Source organism: Gracilinanus agilis, chromosome 4 (assembly GCF_016433145.1).
Source record: "Gracilinanus agilis isolate LMUSP501 chromosome 4, AgileGrace, whole genome shotgun sequence".
NCBI classification, from domain to species: domain Eukaryota; kingdom Metazoa; phylum Chordata; class Mammalia; order Didelphimorphia; family Didelphidae; genus Gracilinanus; species Gracilinanus agilis.
The window spans coordinates 369,529,056-369,549,696 of NC_058133.1; the positions used below are offsets into that span (position 1 = coordinate 369,529,056).

General features: G+C 33.5%; 1 protein-coding gene across 1 annotated transcript in view; it reads right to left on the minus strand.

Annotated features, from left to right (window-relative positions):
- Positions 1-448: 448 nt before the first annotated feature.
- LOC123246576 (T-complex protein 1 subunit delta-like) overlaps positions 449-20,641 on the minus strand; it is a 52,366-nt gene continuing 32,173 nt past the window's right edge. The window contains 1 exon segment of the mRNA XM_044675419.1: positions 449-687. Within this exon segment, the coding sequence (XP_044531354.1) occupies positions 449-687 (239 nt within the window).

A 20,641-nucleotide genomic window follows, 5' to 3' on the forward strand; every position in this document is an offset into this window, starting at 1 on the left:
TTCCTGACATAGGAAGGAGGAATTCTATTTCTAACTAAAACACATGATGCTCCATATGTACTTAGCTAACTCTTCAGAGGAAAGGAGATGCATCCTCTTGATCAATTGCAGTTTAAATCTTCTGGAAACATTTTATTGATATCTTTTGTTTTTACATCACAGCAATTTCTGAATATATTACTCTTTTCTCCCTTATCAGTGACTCTACCTTGAAAAAAAAAACCTCAGCCAAACAAAACTGACCAATGAATACATTGACTATGCAACATTCCATACCAATAGCCTCTCACATTTCTAAAAAGGAATGAGGGAAGTGCATCTCTACATCTCTTCTATAAGACCAAGTTTTCCCATTACATAGTACTTAGTTTAGATTTTTAAAAATTTCTGCTTCTATCATTGTAGTTTTGTAGATATTGTCACCAGGGTTCTGCTTACTTCATGTATATTAGGCCACATAATTTTCCTCTTGTTTCTTTGAATTCCTCATATTCTCAATTTCAGATGGGGCAACAGTATTCCAATAACATTTATGTACCACAATTTGTTTAGTCATCCTCCCATTAATGGCCAACCACGCTGCTTCTAATTCTTTGCTACCCCCAAAAAGTATGACTAGGAATATTTTACCATGTGTGTGGGGCTTTTCTTTTAGCTCTTGGGGTAGTTCCTTGTACCCCAAGAAATCTAAAAGAGAAAAATGGACATACAGAAAAGGTGAGATCAGTAGAGCAGATGATCAACCCAATACATTAGAAATGGAAAAGAAGCACAATTGCACTCAGTAGCTAGCATTTATGCACATAAATGTAAAGTGATATTTCCTATTTTTAAGCCTTCAGTTCTCTTCTATTCATCTTTGTTTCCTTTGAGGTTTCCCTTGTCACAATGGTGGCACAGATGGATAGACAATTGAAAAGCACATAAAAGATTTAACTAAGCAGGTGAAATAGGAAAACCTACTTACCTTCCTCTTGCTTGGTTGATTATTATCCCCTGATCAAATAAAGGGCCACATGTTCATGCTGCCCTTGTGCCCTGGTTACCACAGTAAAAAAAAAGCAAAGTAAAAAAAGAAAATCTGTACTCAAAATTTATCCTCAAGGAATATGTTTATGGATAGACACTCTTAGCCCACATGAATCATATATTTTTATATTCCATGTTTTTAAAGAGCATTCTACTATAAACAAGCCCATTCGATAGACCAACTCCAAAATGTTTCTTGGGCCACAAATGAGAAGAAATCTGACTTGAAGGCTTTAGCATTTTTTCATAGACAACGTGTTATAGTTATGGATTGGCTGGAAAATTAATCAAAACATTGTGGTGAGTGAGGATGGTCTGGGTAAGGGGGATGATCTTAGCAATAGGACTAGATTATAGGCAAGGACCAGAGAATGGTTAGACCCCATGATACACTTCATGTTAATTACAATCTACTACATGTGGACTTCTTTTACACTGGATCCATCCTTTCTCTAGGAAGTCTGGTCCTTTCCATTAATAGTGAGAGAAGTCACACTCTGGCTTGTTTCATATATCAAGCCAGTTTATGAAGGTGTTTAAATTTATTTATTACGTCTCTGAACATGCCCTCAAATAGATAAGATGAGGCATTTTATCTAAAATTATGCTTTTTCTATTTCTTCTACCTTCTCTCATTTAAAGAATTAAGATAATGCAGTATCTTGGAAATTTACTGAAGAGAATATTTTATAGAATGGATTTTAAAATACAACATCCTATGATCCTGGGCAAGTCACTTAACTGCCATTGCCTAGTCCTTACCACTCTTCTGTCCTGGAACCAATACACATTATTGATTCTAAGATGGAAGGGAAGGGGTTTAAAAATAAATAAATAAGAATAAAATACAATATCCCGAATTATTCAGAACAGCTACACAAATCTGTTCCTAAGTTCAGGGGCAAGATAATCACTAAAATATTCACAGCCCTGGAGAACACTTGATAGTTTGTCTGATGGCTTGGGGGTAATTTGAATTTTTTCATCCAGTTCTGATGACTGACATCTACTTAGAATGGAGACATCAAGTAGTATTTCTGACCTGATTCATGGGCACAATCTGGATCCAACTACAGAGTCATTACTTGTAAGGAACCCTCATGATGGTTCTATATCATTGGTCCTACATGAAGACAGACACAAGACAGATAATTTAGGAACTAATGACAGAGACAACAAATTCAGGTTGAATAATTCTTGCAACTGCCTAGCCATGGACAACAATAAACTGATTCTAGTGGCTGATTGTCACTAGAATAAAATACAAACTCTTCTGTGAAGCATTTGAAACTCTCCACAATAATGCTTCCAACTACTTTTACATTCCCTGTTTCCCATTATTCAATGCTTCATCTTTTATCTTTATGCCTTTGCACAAATATTTCTTCATGTCTAGAATGTGATTCCTCCTCATCTTGGCATCTTAGAATCTCTAACCTTTTTCAGTGCATAACTAAGGTAACACGAGGTCTTTCCCAATCTTTCTGCTTGTGAGTCCTCTTTGAATCATTTTGCATATTCTTTACATTTATTTACTTGTGTGCCTGAAGTATCTTCCTTCTTTCTTTAGTTAAGCTCCTTGAAGGCAGTAACTATTCATTTTTGTCTTTTCATCAGAAGTGGCTAGAACAGTGACTTCTTTTTTTTTTAAATATTTTATTTTTATTTTTTAGAAACATTTTCCCATGGTTCTATGATACATATTCTTGCTCTCTTTCCCCCAAACCACCCCTCCCCCCCAGTAGCTGACACACATTTCCACTGGTTTCTTCCTGTGTCATCGATCAAGACCTATTTCCATATTATTGATAATTGTTCTAGGGTGGTCATTAAGAGTCTACATCCAAATCGTGTCTGCATCAACCCATGTGTTCAAGCAGTTATTTTTCTTCTGTGTTTCCATTCCTGTAGTTCTTCCTCTGAATGTGGGTAGCATTCTTTTCCATAAATCCCTCAGAATTGTCCTGGGTCATTGCATTGCTGCTAGTACAGAAGTCCATTACATTTGATCGTACCACAGTGTATCAGTCTCTGTGTATAACGTTCATTCTCCTGGTTCTGCTCCTTTCACTCTGCATCAATTCCTGGAGGTCTTTCCAGTTCACATGGAATTCCTCCAGTTTATTATTCCTTTGAGCACAATAGTATTCCATCACTAGCATATACCACAATTTGTTCAGCCATTCCTCAATTGAAGCGCATACCCTCATTTTCCAGTTTTTTGCCACCACAAAAAGCGCAGCTATAAATATTTTTGTACAAGTCTTTTTATCTATGATCTCTTTGGGGTACAAACCCAGCAATGATATGGCTGGATCAAAGGGCAGGCAGTCTTTTAGCACTCTTTGCCTTCTGTATACCATAGGCACTTAATAAGTATTAAACTGAATTGAAGAATCATTTTTATTTGCTTGTATTTTCTTGATTTGAGTCAACATTAAGGCAATAATTATTTATTACAGAAAAGAATATTCGGGGGGGATGATTTACTTTAAGTAAATAAGCACTTATTAAGTGCTTATAAGGTGCCAGTCATTATGCAATATAATCATATTTGAAGTTTGAAAAGCTCTCCAATATACAATCCTGGGGAAGTAATTTAATTGGGAGAGGGATGAGAATCTTTAAGAATAATACTAAAGCGAGAACTGATATGTAATATGAGATTACTTTGCTTAAAGAGTAAAAAATAAAATTCAATATTTCTTAACTTAAAGGGATGTTGAGATCAACTTTCCCCTAACACACACACTTTTATTGAAATCTTAAAACTATAGTTTAAATAACATTATTGATATTGTATAAGAATATAATCTGGTAATGTTTTCTCAAATATATGCCTCTGGTCCACATATCTTAGCTGGACACTAGCTGAGAAAATTAGTTATACAAGATTATATAGATGAATTATTTTTCAAAGCAAATGCAAATTTTCCAGTTCAGAAAAACATAAATACCAAATGATATGTTTAACGCAAACCATTAAAGACCATATTTATTGTATTAGATTAAAAACATCAGCTAATATTTACGTAGGATTTTTAGGTGTACAAAGCTCTTAAATATTATCGTATTTCATCTTCACAACAATCTTATGAGTAAGGTGCTATTGTTACCCTTAGATGAAGAAACTGAGGCTTAAAGAAGATGTGATTTTCCTAGTTAGTCACCCAGCTAATAAATGTCTGGGACTCCAAGTCTACCACACTATCTACTATGATCCTTATCTGATAGATACAAACAAGTTTCACTCTTCCAGTATCATCTTCAGTGATATTTTCTGGATTCTGACAGCAGAATCCTAAATCTCAAAGCCGAATGGACACTTGATTGGCTTTCTGATTCTAAAGTTTATTAATATTTTCAAACTGAACATAACAACCAATTACAGAATTGATATATACACCCATTGAGTTTCTTTAGATAAAATTGACAAAATGACCATTACATGTATAAAATTATTAATCTCAATGAAACCAGAAATTAAACAGTAGGTATATGAAAAGTCAAATTGTGAGTTTAACATCCACACCATGCCACTGGAATTTGAATTTCAGCCATAAAAAATCTATTATTCTTGCTCATCTTTAGCAGGATGAAGGTGGAAAGGGTTTTGGGGGGAGGTAAAAGGGGAAGATTAAAGGGGGAAAGAATATCTGCCAGAATCCTTCAGCCAACTTCTCAATAGTTCCCAGGAAATAAACATTATCATATTTTTTTGAACTGTACCTTCATAAATAAATCTTGACATAACTGCAATAGCTAAGTTTTGTGGAGCTATTTTTCATTTGGTTGTAGACATTCTGATGTCTATGTCTGATTCTCTGAAGAAGATTTGTCCCAACAAATGAACAGATTCTCTTCATTCCACTGTCACTCTGTTTCTGCCATTCCATGAAACAAGCAAATCTCACAATGAGGAGCCAGCTGGCGGCAACATATGAATGGATAGAAGATATACTTTCTTTGAGGTGGCATTATCTGTAATCTGCTGCATCCAAAAAGATTGTCCAAGACTAGATTTGTCAAACAGAGCCAGGCTGAGATCAAAGCTGAGGCCTTTGTGTCCTGGGTGACCGGCAAGAGAAGAGTAAGCGGCATGAACAATTGGAGAGCCGACATACAGGTATACCTGTACCTCTCTTCACATCTGATTTCACCCATTTTATCTATGCTGATAAACTTGAGAAAAGCTTCTGAGCTGGATAGTACAAAATGATAACCCACTATGAATGTATTTGCAATAAGTACACACACCTAGAAAGAGATTGTTCTTCTCTGAGTCTATCAATAAACCAATGAGTATGGTGTAAGTTTGGGGCAAAAGGAATGGTAATAATTCCTGAAAGGGCTGGAATCTGAGAGCTCTCACTAGAGAGGCTCACACAAGTACCTCTGCCTAACATAAGAAATATGATTCGTAATGAATTATCATTTAGAAATTTGGCACTTAGAGGAAAGTGCATTGTCATTATTTAACCCTTTTTCTATCCATGCATCTCTTTTTAAAAAATAAGTTTTATTCATGATTTTTACTTTGACATCATTGTCTTTTTTGGTCACCTTCCTTCCCCTGATTCTAGCAAGTATTAATGAAGCTTTCCTTGTAAATAAAGAAAATCACTCAAGCAAAAATAGCCAATAGAGTAATTGTGTCTGTATATATAACACAGGGAAGATGTTTTTCTTTATTTTTTTTCTCCCCTACTGAATAATTTTGACAATTATTCAGTGCTTGGCTTCCCTTTATTTATAAAGCATTAAGCATAGGGCTTGACACAGAGTAGTTGCTTAATAAAGGTTTCATTTCTTCCTTCTGCCCTTCATTCCTTCTTTTGTTCCTGTTGATGATCATTGTTGTCATGGTATTTATATTTAATATTTCTTGGTTACGTGTAAATCTCCCTTCTCAAAATTAGTCAATTGTGAGTTCTCTCAATCGTTTGATTTGCAAACTGACTTAAGAAATTCTGATTATGATTATATGAAAAAGCCTTATAGATTTGGCTTACTGAGAAGATCCATGGGGGGAATGGGCACTCCCCAAAATCAAAAAGGGGAAAATTCCTTCCTACCATTTACTTTCTGTATGGCCTTGAACAAATCATCTAATACCTCTTGCCGTTAGGTTTCTCTCATCTGTAACACGAGTGGTTAAACTAGATACCCTTGAAGCTCTCTTCTAGCTCTAAATCTATGATCTTAACATCCTAATATAATTTTCATTTATATTATTTACATGATCATTTGTATTGATTTTCTTTGTTCTTTTTAATTTGCTACAAATCACTTCATAGGCGTATTTTCATATTTTCCAAATTCTTGTCATTTCTTACTATCTAACAATATGGATAATTATTACTATTTAATAATATAATATGATTACATTGATATGTCACAAGTTGTACAGTCTTTATCCAATTTTTGGGTACCTACTTTGCTTTTAGGTCCTTGATACAACAAAAAGTGTTTATATGTATATTTTGGCATGTATGCTATTTAAAATGGAGTCAGAAACATATAACTAGAAATAGGAAAATTAGGTAAAAATTTAGCAACTTTTCTTCCATAATTCATTTTTGGTTAAATCAATTGACAAATATGCATTACTGTACCTGTCTTCTCACAGCCCCTCCAACATTACTTTTGCCTTTTGTCATCTTTACCAATTTGCTTGATGCTTACAGATGTTTCTGAATTTATCAGACACTGGATTTTGGAGTTCAACTGTCTCAGTTTTATATAAGTAAAAAATATCTATTTTTCCATAGCTGATACTTTTTCTTATCTTTTATTAATTGATTTTGTGAGAGCACATATTTATTAATTCTCAAATAATAAAAATAATCTGTTTTTGTCTTTTGAGATAATTTCTCTCTCATTAGTTTCAGAATTCTTCCCCTAGTCATAATTGTGAAAGGTATCTATTTTACTAAGCTTTTTATTGTAATGGCTTTTATATTGAGGTCACATATCCATCTTGAGTTTATTGTAGTGTTTTTAAGATATTAGTCTAAGTCATTTTTTTTGCCAATTATTTTAGACTTTTTTACTCTAGTTCTTGTTGAATCTTCCTGAAGTAATTTATGTGCTTGAGTTTACTGAACATCAGATTATTGAGTTCAATTGTTTCTGAATTTTGATATATCAGTCCATCATGCTTTCCCTCTCTCATCAGATTTTTAGATTCTTTCCCGAGTCCGCTCAGTCTCTTAACTCTGTTAAGTAATCTTTTATTTTATTTTGCTTTTGCTCAGACCTCCATGGTAGTTCCTAATCATCTTTCTTTATGCCTAGTACATAGGTGCACTCATTCACCACCCTTTTTATTCTTTTCTTTTAAAAATGTTTTCTTTTTTTAATTACGTGTCAATTAAAAATACTTGTTGCTTTTTAAAATTTGAGTTCTAAATTCTTGCTCTCCTTTCCTACCTTCCTATATCATTCAGACAATTTGATATAGATTTACATGTGCTACATACATGAAAAACATTTCTTTATTAGACATATTGTAAAAGAACACAAACCAAAAATCTCAAGAAAAATAAATTTTAAAAAAGGGTATACTTCGATTTACATTTAGACTGTACCAGTTCTTTCTCTGGATATGAATACCATTTTAATCATTAGTCTTTTGGAATTGTCTTGGATCATTATATTACTGAGAATAGCTAAATCATTCATAGTTGTTCATCATATGATAGTGCTATTTCTATGTACAATGTTCTGATTCTGCTCACTTCACTTTATATCAGTTCATATAAATCTTTTCAGGGCTTTTGAAAGCCTCCTGCTGATTATTTCTTATAGAATAATAGATTCCATCACATTCATATATTATGACTTCTTCAGCCATTCCCCAAATGATAACCAGTCCCTCAATGTCCAATTCTTTGCCATCATAAAATGAGCTGCTAAAATATTTTTGTATATATCAGTCCTTTTCCTTTTTGTTTTTCTGTTTCTTTGGAATGCAGATCAGTAATGCTTTTGCTTTAACAAAGGGTATGTAGAGTTTTATAGCCTTTTGCTCTATAGAACAGTTGAATCAATTCATGACTCTACTTAAAGTGCATTGGTGTCCCAATTTTCCCATATCCCTTAATGTTTGTTACTTTCCTTTTCTGTCATATTTGTCCCTCTGATATGTATGAGATAGTACTTTAGAGTTGTTTAATATGCATTTCTTTAATCAATAGTGATTTAGAGCATTCTTTCCTGTGACTATAGATAACCTTGATTTCTTTATTTGTTAATATTTTTGAAAATGTATTAATTAGAAAATGATTTGAATTATAAATTTGACTATGAAATGAAGCTTTGTTAGAAAAACTTGCTATGAAAATTTCCCCTAGTTTTCTTCTTCTAATCTTGGCTGCATTGGTTTTATTTGTGTAAAACTATTTAAATTTAATGTAATAAAAATTATCCATTTTATATCTTACAATACTCTCTAGCTCTTGTTTGGTTATAATTATCTCCCTTTACATAGATTTGACAACTCTGATATCCCATTCTCCCATAATTTTCTTATGGCATCAACTTTTCTGTCTAAATCATGTAACCATTTTGACCTTATCTTAGTATACAGTGTGAAATGTTGGACTACACCTAGTTTCTGCCAAACTTTTTTCCAGTTTTCCCAGAAGTTTTTATCAAACAGTGAATTTTCCCCCCAAATCTTGGATTTTTTAATTTAATTAAACATTAGATTATTCTGGTCATTTACCACTGTGTATTGTGTACCTATTTTATTCTACTGATCTACCACTCTTTTTTTTAGCCAGTATCAGATTGTTTTGAAGATTACTACTTTGTAATACAGTTTGTGATCTGGTATAGCTAAATCACCTTTCTTCACAATTTTGTTTTCATCAATTCTCTTGATATTCTTGACCTTTTCTTCTTCCAGGTGAATTTTGCCATTTTTTTCTAATTCTATAAAATAATTTTTAATAGTTTGATTGATATGACACTTAAGTAAATTAATTTGGGTAGAATTTTTATTTTTATAATGTTGGCTCACCCTATCCATGAGCAATTAATATTTTTGCACTTGTTTAGATCAGACTTTACTTGTGTGAAAAGTATTTTATAATTGTGTTCGAATAGTTCCTGAGTTTGTCTCAACAGGTAAATTCCCAGGTATTTTATATTGTCTAGTTAGTTTATATGGAATTTCTCTTTCCATCTCTTTCTGCTAGGGTTTATTGCTAATAGATAGAAATGCTGATGATTTATTTGTGTTTATTTCATATCCTGAACTTTGCTTAAGTTGTTATTAAAACTCGTTTTTAGTTGATTCTCTAAATATACCATCATATTATCTGCCAAGAGCAATAGTTTTGTTTTTTTTCACTTGTTATTCTGATTCCATCAATGCCTTTTGCTTCTCTTATTGAAATAACATTTCTAGTACAATATTTTATAATAGTGATAATGGGCATCTTTACTTCACCCTAAAGCTTATTGGGAAGGCTTCTAGCTCATCTTTATTATAAATAACACTTATTGATGGTTTTAGATATGTATTACATTTTTTTCCTTCACATTTTAAGGAAAGCTCAATTTATTACTAGGTTTCCTAGTATTTTTAATAGGAATGGGTGTTATATTTTTCTAAAAGCTTTTTCTGCACCTATTAAGGTCTGATTTCTGTTGGTTTGGTTATCAATATGGTCAATCATGCTGATAGTTTTCCTAATATTGATCCAACCCTGCATTCCTGGCACAAATCCCACCTGATTATAATGTATGATCTTTGTGATACATTGCTATAATCTTCCTGCCAGTATTTTATTTAAAAATTTGTATCCATTATTAGGTAAATTGGCTTATGGTTTTTACTTTTCCTGATTTAGGTATCAGCACCATATTTGTGTCATAAAAGGAATTTGGTGGGATTCCTTATTGACTGTTTTCTCAAATAGGGTATATATTATTGGAATGAATATTCTTTAAGTGTTTGATAGAATTCTTTTGAGAATCTATTTGGTCCTGGTAATTTTTTCTTAGGAAGCACATTGATGGCTTGTTCAGTTTCTTTTTCTAAGATAGCATTATTTAAGCACTATATTTCCTCTCCTGTTAATCTGGGCAATTTGTATTTTTTGTAAAAATTCATCCATTTCCTTTTGATTGTTAGATTTATTGGCATACAATTTGTCAAAATAATTCTTTTGTTTTAAACCCTTACCTTCCATTTTAGAGTCAATACTGTGTATTGGGTAGGCAATGGGGGTCAAGTGACTTCCCCAGGGTCACACAGCTGGGAAGTGTCTGAGGTCAGATTTGAACCTAGGACCTCCTGTCTTTAGGTCTGGCTCTCAATCCTCTAAGCTACCCAGCTGCCCTCTGTCAAAATAATTCTAATAAGTGCCTAATTTCCTCACTCTTCTCATTTTTGATGGTGGTAATTTTATTTTGTTCTTTTTTTTTTTAATCAAATGAACTAACGTCCTATTGATTTTTTAAAAAAACCTGGTTCATAGTTTTATATATTAGTTCAATGGTTTAAGTAATTTTAGTTTTATTAATCTCTCTTTTGATTTTCAGGATTTCCAACTTAGTGTTTGAGAATTTTAATTTTTTTCTAGTTATGTTTAGTTGCATGGCCAGTTCATTGATCTACTCTCACTCTCAATTTATTGATGTGTTTGGAGATAGAAAATTTCCTCAAAGTACTGTTTTTGGCTGCATCCCATGTTTCCTCATTGTTGTCATTTTCTTTAATGAAATTATTGATTATTTCTATGATTTGTTCTTTGGCCCACTGATTCTTTAGAATTAGATTATTTTGTTTCCAATTAATTAGAAAATGAATCTTTACCTTTTATCTTAGATAAAGCAGAGGAATATTAAGGGCTAGGCAATTGTATAGTTGAGTGACTTGCTCAGGATCACACAGCTAGGAAGTGTCTGAGGCCAGATTTGAAACTAGGTTCTCTCATCTCTAGGCATGGGTCTCCATCTATTGAGTTACCTAGCTGACCTATCTTTAATTTTTAATCTACATTTCGATGGCCATTCACTAAATGTAATTTTTATTCCATTATTATATGAAAAGGATGCAATTAATATTTCTGTTCACCTGAAGTTATGTGTGAGGTTTTTATGATCAAATAAATGGTCAATTTTTGTGCAGAACTTTTGTGTATTTTTCATATACCAGTGAGAAAAAAGACATATTTTTTTCTGTTCTCATTCAGTTTTCTCCAGAGATCTGTTGTATTCAACTTTTTAAAAATTACATTCATCTCTTTAACTTCTCTCTTGATTTTTTTGTTGTTGTTAGATTTATTTAGTTTTGAGAAGGGAAACTGGAACACTCCCCACTAGTATAGTTTTACAATCTATTTCCTCATGTAACTCATTTAACTTTTCCTTTTAAAGAATTTGGATCCTGTAGCATTTGGAACATATGTTCCATATTTATATTATTTCATTATTTATGGTACCTTTTAGAAAATATTATTTCCCTGCTTATTTCTTTTAGTTATATCTATTTTTGCTTTTGCTTTGTCTGAGATCATGATTGCTACTCCTACCCTGCTTCTTACTTTTTAAAAAAATTTATTTAGAATATTTTCCCATGGTTACATGATTCATGATTCCTCCATTCCCACTTTTTCCCTCCCCTTCCCAAAGCCAACAAGTAGTTCCACTAGGTTATACAAGTATCATTGTTCAAAACCTATTTCCATGTTATTCATATTTGCAATAGAGCAATTCTTTAACATCAAAACCCTAATCACATCCCTTTTGCACTACATGGTCAATCACAATATTTTTCTAATGTATTTCTGGTTCCATAGTTCTTTATCTGGGTATGGATAGTATTCTCTGGATTGTCTGGGGTCATAGCATTGCTGCTGGTAGAAAAGTCTGTTAAATTTTATTGTGTCATAATGTATCGATCTCTGTGTACAATGTTCTTCTGGTTCTGCTCCTTTCACTATGCATCAGTTCTTGGAGGTCATTCCAGTTCACATGGAATTCTTCCATTTCTTTATTCCTTTCAGCACAATAATATTCCATCACCAACATATACCACAATTTATTCAGCCATTCCCCAACCTATGGATACTCCCTCATTTTCCAATTTTTTGCCACTGCAAGAGTGAAACTATGAATATTTTTGTACAAGTCTTTTTCCTTATTATCTCTTTAGGGTACAAAATCCAGTGGTATAGCTGGATCAAAGGGAAGGCATTCATTTAAAGCCTTTTGTGCATAGTTCCAAATTGCCCTCCAGAATGGTTGGACCAATTCACAATGCTGCCAGCAATGCGTTAGTGTCCCAATTTTGCCACATCCCCTCCAACATTTACCACTTTCCTTTGCTGTAATATTGGCCAATCTGTTAGGTGTGAGGTGGTACCTCAGAGTTGTTTTAATTTGCATTTCTCTAATCAGGAAGAATTTAGAACACTTTTTCATGTGCTTATTGATAGTTTTGATTTCATCCTGTGAAAACTGCCTATTCATGTCCCTTGGCCATTTATCAATTGTGGAATGGCTTGATCTTTTGTAGATTTGACATAGTTCCTTATATATTTGGGAAATTAAACCTTTGTCAGAGAGTTTTGTTCTCCCAGTTTTTTGCTTTCCTTCTCATTTTGGTTGCATTGATTTTGTTTGTATGAAAACTTTTAAATTTGATATAATCAAAGTCATTCATTTTACATTTTGCAATGTTCTCTATCTCTTGCTTGGTCTTAAATTCCTTCCTTTTCCACAGATCTGACAGGTTTACTAATCTATGTTCACCTAATTTATTTATGATTTCACTGTTTACATTTAAATCATTAACCTATTTTGAATTGATCTTGGTATAAGATGTTGATTTAAACCTAATTTTCCCCATACTGTTTTCCAATTTTCCTAGCACTTTTTGTCAAATATTAAGTTCTTGTCCCCAAACTTGAGGTGTTTGGGTTTATGGAACACTAGCTTACTGAAGTCATTTACCCCAAGCCTATTCCATTGATCCACACTTCAAATTTTTAGTTAGTATAGTAGTTATTCCTGTTGACTCCCTAGGAGCATAGGGCCACAACCATCTCACGCCAAAACCAATACCATATTGTTTTGATGACTACTGCTTTATTGTACAATTTAAGATCTGGGACTGCTAGGCCCCAATCCTTCACAATTTTTTTTCATTATTTCCCTTGATATTCTTGACCTTTTGTTCTTCCAGATGAACTTTGTTATAATTTTTTGAATTCTACAAAAGAGTTTTGTGGTAGTTTGATAGGTATGGCACTGAATAAGTAGATTAATTTGGGTAGGATTGTCATTTTTATTATATTAGCTTGTCCTACCCAGGAGCTGTTAATGTTTTTCCAATTGTTTAGATCTAGTTTTAATTGTGTGAAAAGTATTTTGTATTTGTATTCATATAATTCCCTGCATTTTACTACTTTTATTTTAAACCCTTACCTTCTGTCTCAGAGCCAATACTGTGTATTGGCTCCAAGGCAGAAGAGTGGTAAGGATAGGCAATGGGGGTCAAGTGACTTGCCCAGGGTCACACAGCTGGGAAGTGTCTGAGACCCGATTTGAACCTAGGACCTCCCATCTCTAGGCCTGGCTCTCAATCCACTGAGCTACCCAGCTGCCCCCTTCTGCTGAAGCATTATAGATTCTGTTCCAGTCCCTTTCCTTTACTGTATACTTTTTTATCTGCTTCAACTGCATTTTTTATAAATAACATATTGTAGAATTCTGGTTTTTAATCCATTTGGCTATTTGCTTCCATTTTATGAGTGAGTTCAGCCTTTCCCATTTAAACATGTGACTTTATCTTCTTTTCCAATCCCTTGTGTGCCTATGAGTCATCTTGCCCTATATGAGTATATAAGTATCTTGAAAGAAGGGATTATCTTGTTTGTGTTTTATCTCCCTCACTTATTACAGTACTTAGTAAATGCTTTATCTATTTTATTTATCTATTTTCAACATGAATTTCCTCATGATTTTTTTCTAGTTCTACGAAGAAATGTCTTAGTAGTTTAAATGACATAAAATTAATCTGTAAATCACTATCACTTATTATTGAGGAATCTTTTCTTTTGAATAGCTTGATATTTTCTCCTATTAGAGATTTCTGCTTAACAGAGCTGTTAGATTTTTCTCTGTTAGGTCCTCTAAGCATTGATCTTCAGAAGGAATTTTAACTATGACTTTTGAAAATGATGGCTTTCCGGAGCTCATTTGGGAAACTGTATGATCAAATATGTTCCATGGTATCTAATTTCTAGTAGTCTTTTAATTGTTTAATGCTTAGAAGCAGTGACCATCATTGCTCACAACCCCAAGGGATGCAGGAAAATATATGATTCCAAAATATGATATTTTATTGCCAAAGTGGATATTGGCAATTCAAGAAAAACCAGGAATCTGTATTTGAATCATTATTATATGTGTACCAAAAAGGATTAAGAAATTGTGAATGCGATTTATCACAGAAAACTTTATTTTATTAAACAGAATATTTTTACATTATGCTCAGGGTTGTTACTCTGTGGACATAGAGCTTTGAATATTGTCGATCATCATTTTTTACATAGATAAATTAGGTGGCGCAATGAATAGAGTGCTGGGCCTAGAGTTGGAAGACTTGAGTTCAAATTTGGCCTCAGATACCTAATAGTTATGTCACCATTGCAAGTCATTTAATTTTTGTTTGCCTCAGTTTCATCATCTGTAAAAGAGGAATAATAACACCTACTTCTTAGTTTAGTATGAGGATCAAATGAGATAATTTTCAAGTGCTGTCTTACACACAGTAAGTGCTCTATAAATATTAGCTATTATTATTATTATTACTACTTTTGTAATTTCATTATAATAGTATAGTCTATTATTTGAGTATATTATACTGACCTCTTCTGGGATAGAAATCTACTTTTGATATAAGAGATGCCTAGAAAAATCTTGCCTTTGGAATTGTCATCCAATGATACATCATCTGTGAATCACCTGTGAATCGTTCAACTGTTGTATATAATACTGTCCCAGATGCTAAGATAATTTGCTTGACTTTGAATTTTATTAGTAATTTTTATATTTACTCTTGCTCCTATATTGGAACTTTATGTATATACTTTTTCTTGTATTTTATTTTTGTAATTTTTAAAAAAGCTTTCACATCATTATATTTTTTTGAAATAGCATAATATTAGTTATGATGACCTGGATTATCATGCTTTCTTATACTATTTTATCATTATAATGGATCTGGTACAAAAAGATAATAGTAATGGTAAATATATATAGTGTAATTATTATAATAATATAAATATTAGTAGAATATTATATATATCCATTAAGTACTTATAACAAAAATATATAATTTAAATAATTAATGTCTCTAAATTTTAAAGATGTAAAATAGCATGTAATTTTCACTTGTCAGATCACTAAATTTCCAGTCAGATATTCTACAGAAACAATCCCTACTAGTTACACTAGGAATAATTTATATTACTGAGATGAATCCATTTAAAGAGTAGTGAGTAAGCACCTATTTTGATACTGATGTGAATTCTTCCCCTTCCTCCTTCTGCTGTGTAAGGTAAAATGATCTTATCATTTTATATCTCTTTGATCATTTATATTTTAGCATTAATATGTTAACATTAAGAATAATAAAATTGTAAGGGACACTACTAATAATGAGCTATTTGTCATTCTACCAAGGAGAAAACAAATCATGTGTTTTGTAGAGGGAAAAAAACATTGTAGTGGAATGATCTATGCCTGATTCCCTCATGACCACTAATGGGAATCCTTCTATCCTGAATTACACTATAAGCTTTTTATCAATATTATCACAGTTAAACCTCACAACAGCTTTATAGGTAGGTGTCATTAATATCTCCATTATATAGATGAAGAAACTGAAGCAAAACAAATGTTAAATGACTTACTCTGAAATACACAGCTAGCATCTGAGGCCAGATTTGAACTCCGGTCTTTCTGACTACATCCTAGTATTCTTTCCCATCTACCACCTAGCTTCTCCATATGGCATTTCATGATTTATTTCCTTTTATTGTCTCCTCCAAATTACTTTGTCTTTATTTTGTACACATTTATTACATAAAATATTATACAATGTTTATTTTATAAAGTATAAATATACTTTGCATACTTATTTACCACTCTCCCTCCCTCTTACAACTCTTAGAATCTGAGTTCCTGGAGAAGGAGCTGTGTGATTTGTACCTTTGTATCCTTAGAACCTAGCACAATGCTGGGTACGTAGCAGGCACATTTGATAAATTCTTTTTGAATTGAATCGAATAGGTTGAAATGGTACTTTATCATATAATTGAACATTTCTTCCTCAGAGCAGATGCTTATTTTAACTATTTTACTCAAGAGTTTCAGTGTTCCTATTGGTTAGTTATTGAAATGACCCCCCTAAAAGAGTATTTCCTTGGGAATTATTCTTTTGATGACCGAATGTTTCTTCAGAAAAATTTGGCACTGTTTGTTCACTGTCTTGACCATAAAAAATTGATATCTTAGTCTATATGGTTTATCTTAACCAGAAAAATCTGGAGCTTGGATTCCAACTTTCCAAATCACTCTCCTCATTCTCAAGGGAACTCCAAACTTTATCAATAAACTCATTTCACCTTATTTAATAATCCTAATAAAAATAAACCCAAAGGTTGACTCACAGAATGAGCTAAGTCTCAAATTGTTCTGCTAAAGTTAGTCTTCTACAGAACAGGAAATGCTAGTAAATGAATGGGGCAATTAGGTGGAACAGTGGTCAACATACCAGGCCTGGAGTCAGGAAAATTCTCCTTTCTGAGTTCAAAATCTGGCCTCATGCACCTATAGTTGTGTGATCTTGAGTAAGTCACTTACCCTTTTTTGCCTCACTTTAGGAAATGACAACTGAAAAATGCCTCAACAACAACAAAAAGTAAGTAGATGGTATACCAGAAAATTCTTATTTTCTTTGGACAAGCAATTAATGATGAGAGCTCAAGGTCCAGATTAAAAGGGACCTCAGAGGTCCAATACAGAAATGAAAAGAATCTCTGTACTTAACTTGTCAAGAGGTTGCTGGACTCAACTTGAAGACCCTCCAGGAAGAGGAAGCAGCAACTTCTTAGAGTAGACCCTTCTGCTGGACAGCTCTAATTGTCAGGTAGCCTTTTCTCATATCAAGCCTAACACAATCTTATTTGCCTTTTCTACCAGTTGCACCTAGATTTTCCCTATAGGGCCAAACAGAACAAGTCTAATTCTTGTGATAACTTCACACAATAGCTTCAGATTCTTGAGGAAGCCAATTATCATGTCTTTGCCTTGAATCTTCTCTTATCCAAGCTAAACATTCACAATTCTTTTAACTGATGCTCTTATGACATGGACTCAAGGGTCTTCACCATTTTGGTCACCTTCCTCTGACTTATGAGTGCCTTTCTTAAGCCATGGTGGCCAGAACTAAATAAAATCAGGTGAGGGCAGAGTGTAATGCCTAAGTGGAAACTTTTATATATATCATTATTAAGTTTCATCTCAGTAGACCAACCTGTCAAGATCCTTTTGGAGTTTTACTCTATCATAAAGTGTGGGAACTCTCCCTCCTACCTTAGTGTCACCCCTACAGCTGACAAACAAGCATGATAACTATGCCATTTTCCAAATCATTAATTAAAATGTTGACTCATGCTAGAACTACAATAATTTTTTCCCTCCTTCATCTGTTTTCATCATTGTTTTTGTAATCACAGAGCAAGGCACAGGTCCCTGAGATATTCCACCCTGACCCTCTGTTGTATTGAATTTTAACCATTAACTGCTTCTTTTTTTAGCCCTGTTATCCAGCCAATGCTAAATTCATCAGAGTTTACAAATGTATATTCTGTACTTCTATACAAGTCCACAAAAATAGTTGGAAATGCTTTTATGAAAAATTTTGTTAAAATCTAAGTAATTTGCCGCATCCCTTTCATTTACTACTTCAGAAAAACTGTCAAAAAAGCGAATGAAGTTAGTCTACCATGATCTGTTCTTGATGAAGCCACGCTATTTCTTTATAATCATTACTTCTCTTTCTAGATTTTTGCCAAACCTATCTTTAAATGTTCCATTCTAGAATTTTTTCTGGAATCCATTTCTTGGATGCTCCATTTGCTTTTTAATTCTCCTAGGTTATTAGTAACTAAAATGGTGTCATTGGGGTGGATGAAAGTTGGAGGGAATGCTTATTTTTTTCCCCTTTGTATTTTGGACCCTTTGCTCTCTCAATTTCCTGGATCCTTGAAACATTCACATAGTTAATTACTGGCTAAGTCTATGTAAGAAAAAGAGACTTAAGTTTTGAAATTCCAGGGTAAATTATAGGGCCTAGAGTTGGAAGGGACCTTAAAGATAATCTAGTTCAACCACTCTAAGGATACATGCCACCCTTAGATAAGGAAACTGAGGTCCAGAGGAAGGAAGCAAACCATCCAATGACAAATAGGTTATATAAGTAGGAGAACTAAGATTATCTTGCAAGTCATTTGATTTCAAGAGATTTCTACCTGCTCTGGCTCCCATCCTAAAATGAACAGTAAGACATGATAGATACCAACCAAGCAGAATTTTGAAGCTAATTAGCAAAAAAAAAATTGTAGTTTTGTTCAGTCAATTTTTCTATTGTAACTGATTCTTTATGACTCCATTTGGGGTTTCTTGACTAAGATACTAGAGCAGCTTGCCATTTCCTTCTCTAACTCATTTTATAGTTGAGGAAACTGAGGCAGACAGGGTTAAGTACCTGCAGTCAGTAAGTGACTGAGGCCAGATTTGAACTCAAGAAGATGAGGTTTTCTGACTCCAGGTCTGGTGCCCTCTCCACTGTGCAACCTTATCACCCCACATTAGCAAAAACTCAAACTACAAATCCATATTTAGTGCTTTAACTGATGGAAATATTTAATGAATGGATGTCAATAAGTGGCTTCCATTCTATTAGAAACATAACCCCATTAATTGATATTAGAACAATCCATGGGGTGAAAATTTTTTACATGTTCATCACACTTGACATGGGCAAGAAGAAATGAAAAAAATACCCTATTTTTGAAATTTATTTTTCTTGAGTTTCAAGGGTCAAGAATGATTGTGCCTAGATTTTCAGCATATATACACAACCATGGGATTGCTACTTTTACAGACTATTACTTTAATAGTTTTTCCACCCTTAATCCTATTGACCTTCAATGAACATTTTTGTTGCTAATTAAAATAAGTACCATGTAATGCATCTTGTCATATGTAAAATATGCCTCCCAATTCTAATCCTAAATGGATAATGGCATTAGCAAGGTGACAAAAAAATCTCCAAAATCAAATAAAATTAATTTGTTCCTTTAAGTCTCTCAAATTTTCACTCCAATTGATTAATAAAATCTTTACACAGTATAAAGAGAAGATAAACAGTCTTTTTAAAGAGCAAAAAGCAATTCATATCCCAAGTCACTTTGGGTTCGACCCCATGCTTCCTCTTCTATGTGTCAGAGAGAAAAATCACCACCCTTTTCCTCTTCTGACATTTGTGCATGTCAATAGAAGCACTGAAATCTGGGGCTCTGCAATTAAAAATCACTGGAGATTTTTTTCTGTACGTTGAGGAAAAAATAATTCACTCTTGCACTGCAACAGATGGTTTTAAATGCTATGATTACAAAATTCTGAAGGTAAAATAGTTTAATTACAAAGTCAATACTGCTTCCAAGCCTGGCTGAGTCTTTAGTGTAAAAACAACAGACGGAGCAGGGTAAACGCTAGGCCAATGTTTAACTAGAACTTTGCATTAGCTACTGCAGTACAGCTCTCCATCAGGGCTTCAGTAAACTAATGATCAACTGATTCTCAGCCCTTATTTGCTAACCATCTCTCCTCTAGAATGGGTAGATGGCAGAGAAAGAGTTATGTAAGAAAAAAACCAGAAAGGAAAGGGTAACACACAAAGCTGGTGGAGTTCATTAAAAGATCAAATTAAGGGGCACAGTGTAGTTTTGGTAAAAATGAGACATTTCTCAGAATCTCAGTTGCAAAATATCACAGAAGTATTCTTATTTGAACAGAAATACTCTCTTATGACATCTCAACTTCATTTAGACAAGCCTTTTTCTCTAGGAGAAGGGGACTCGCTAACTTCCACTTATGGAAAGCACTCATTGTTAGGAAGTTTTGGCTTGTATCAAGTATTTGAATTCTGAAACTTCTAACTATTCCTCCTCCCTCTACCTATCATTAATGCCCCTTAGGACTGAGAAGAACAAGTCTAATCTTCCTTCCCGATGGCAACATTTTGGATACTTACAGTGGATTCTTCCCCTTTGGTATTCTCTTCTTCAGGGTAAACACTTCCATTTTCTTCCACCGGGCCTCCTATGGTCTTCAGTCCACCAGCTTGGTCACACTCCTCTGGAGCCCTTCAATGTTTTTTCTAACATGTTACACCTAGAACTGTGGAGTTTGCTTCAGGTATGGGCTGAATGGGCAGACCTGGCATTCTTTTTTTTTTCCTTTCCTTTCCTTTCCTTCCTTCCTTCCTTCCTTCCTTCCTTCCTTCCTTCCTTCCTTCCTT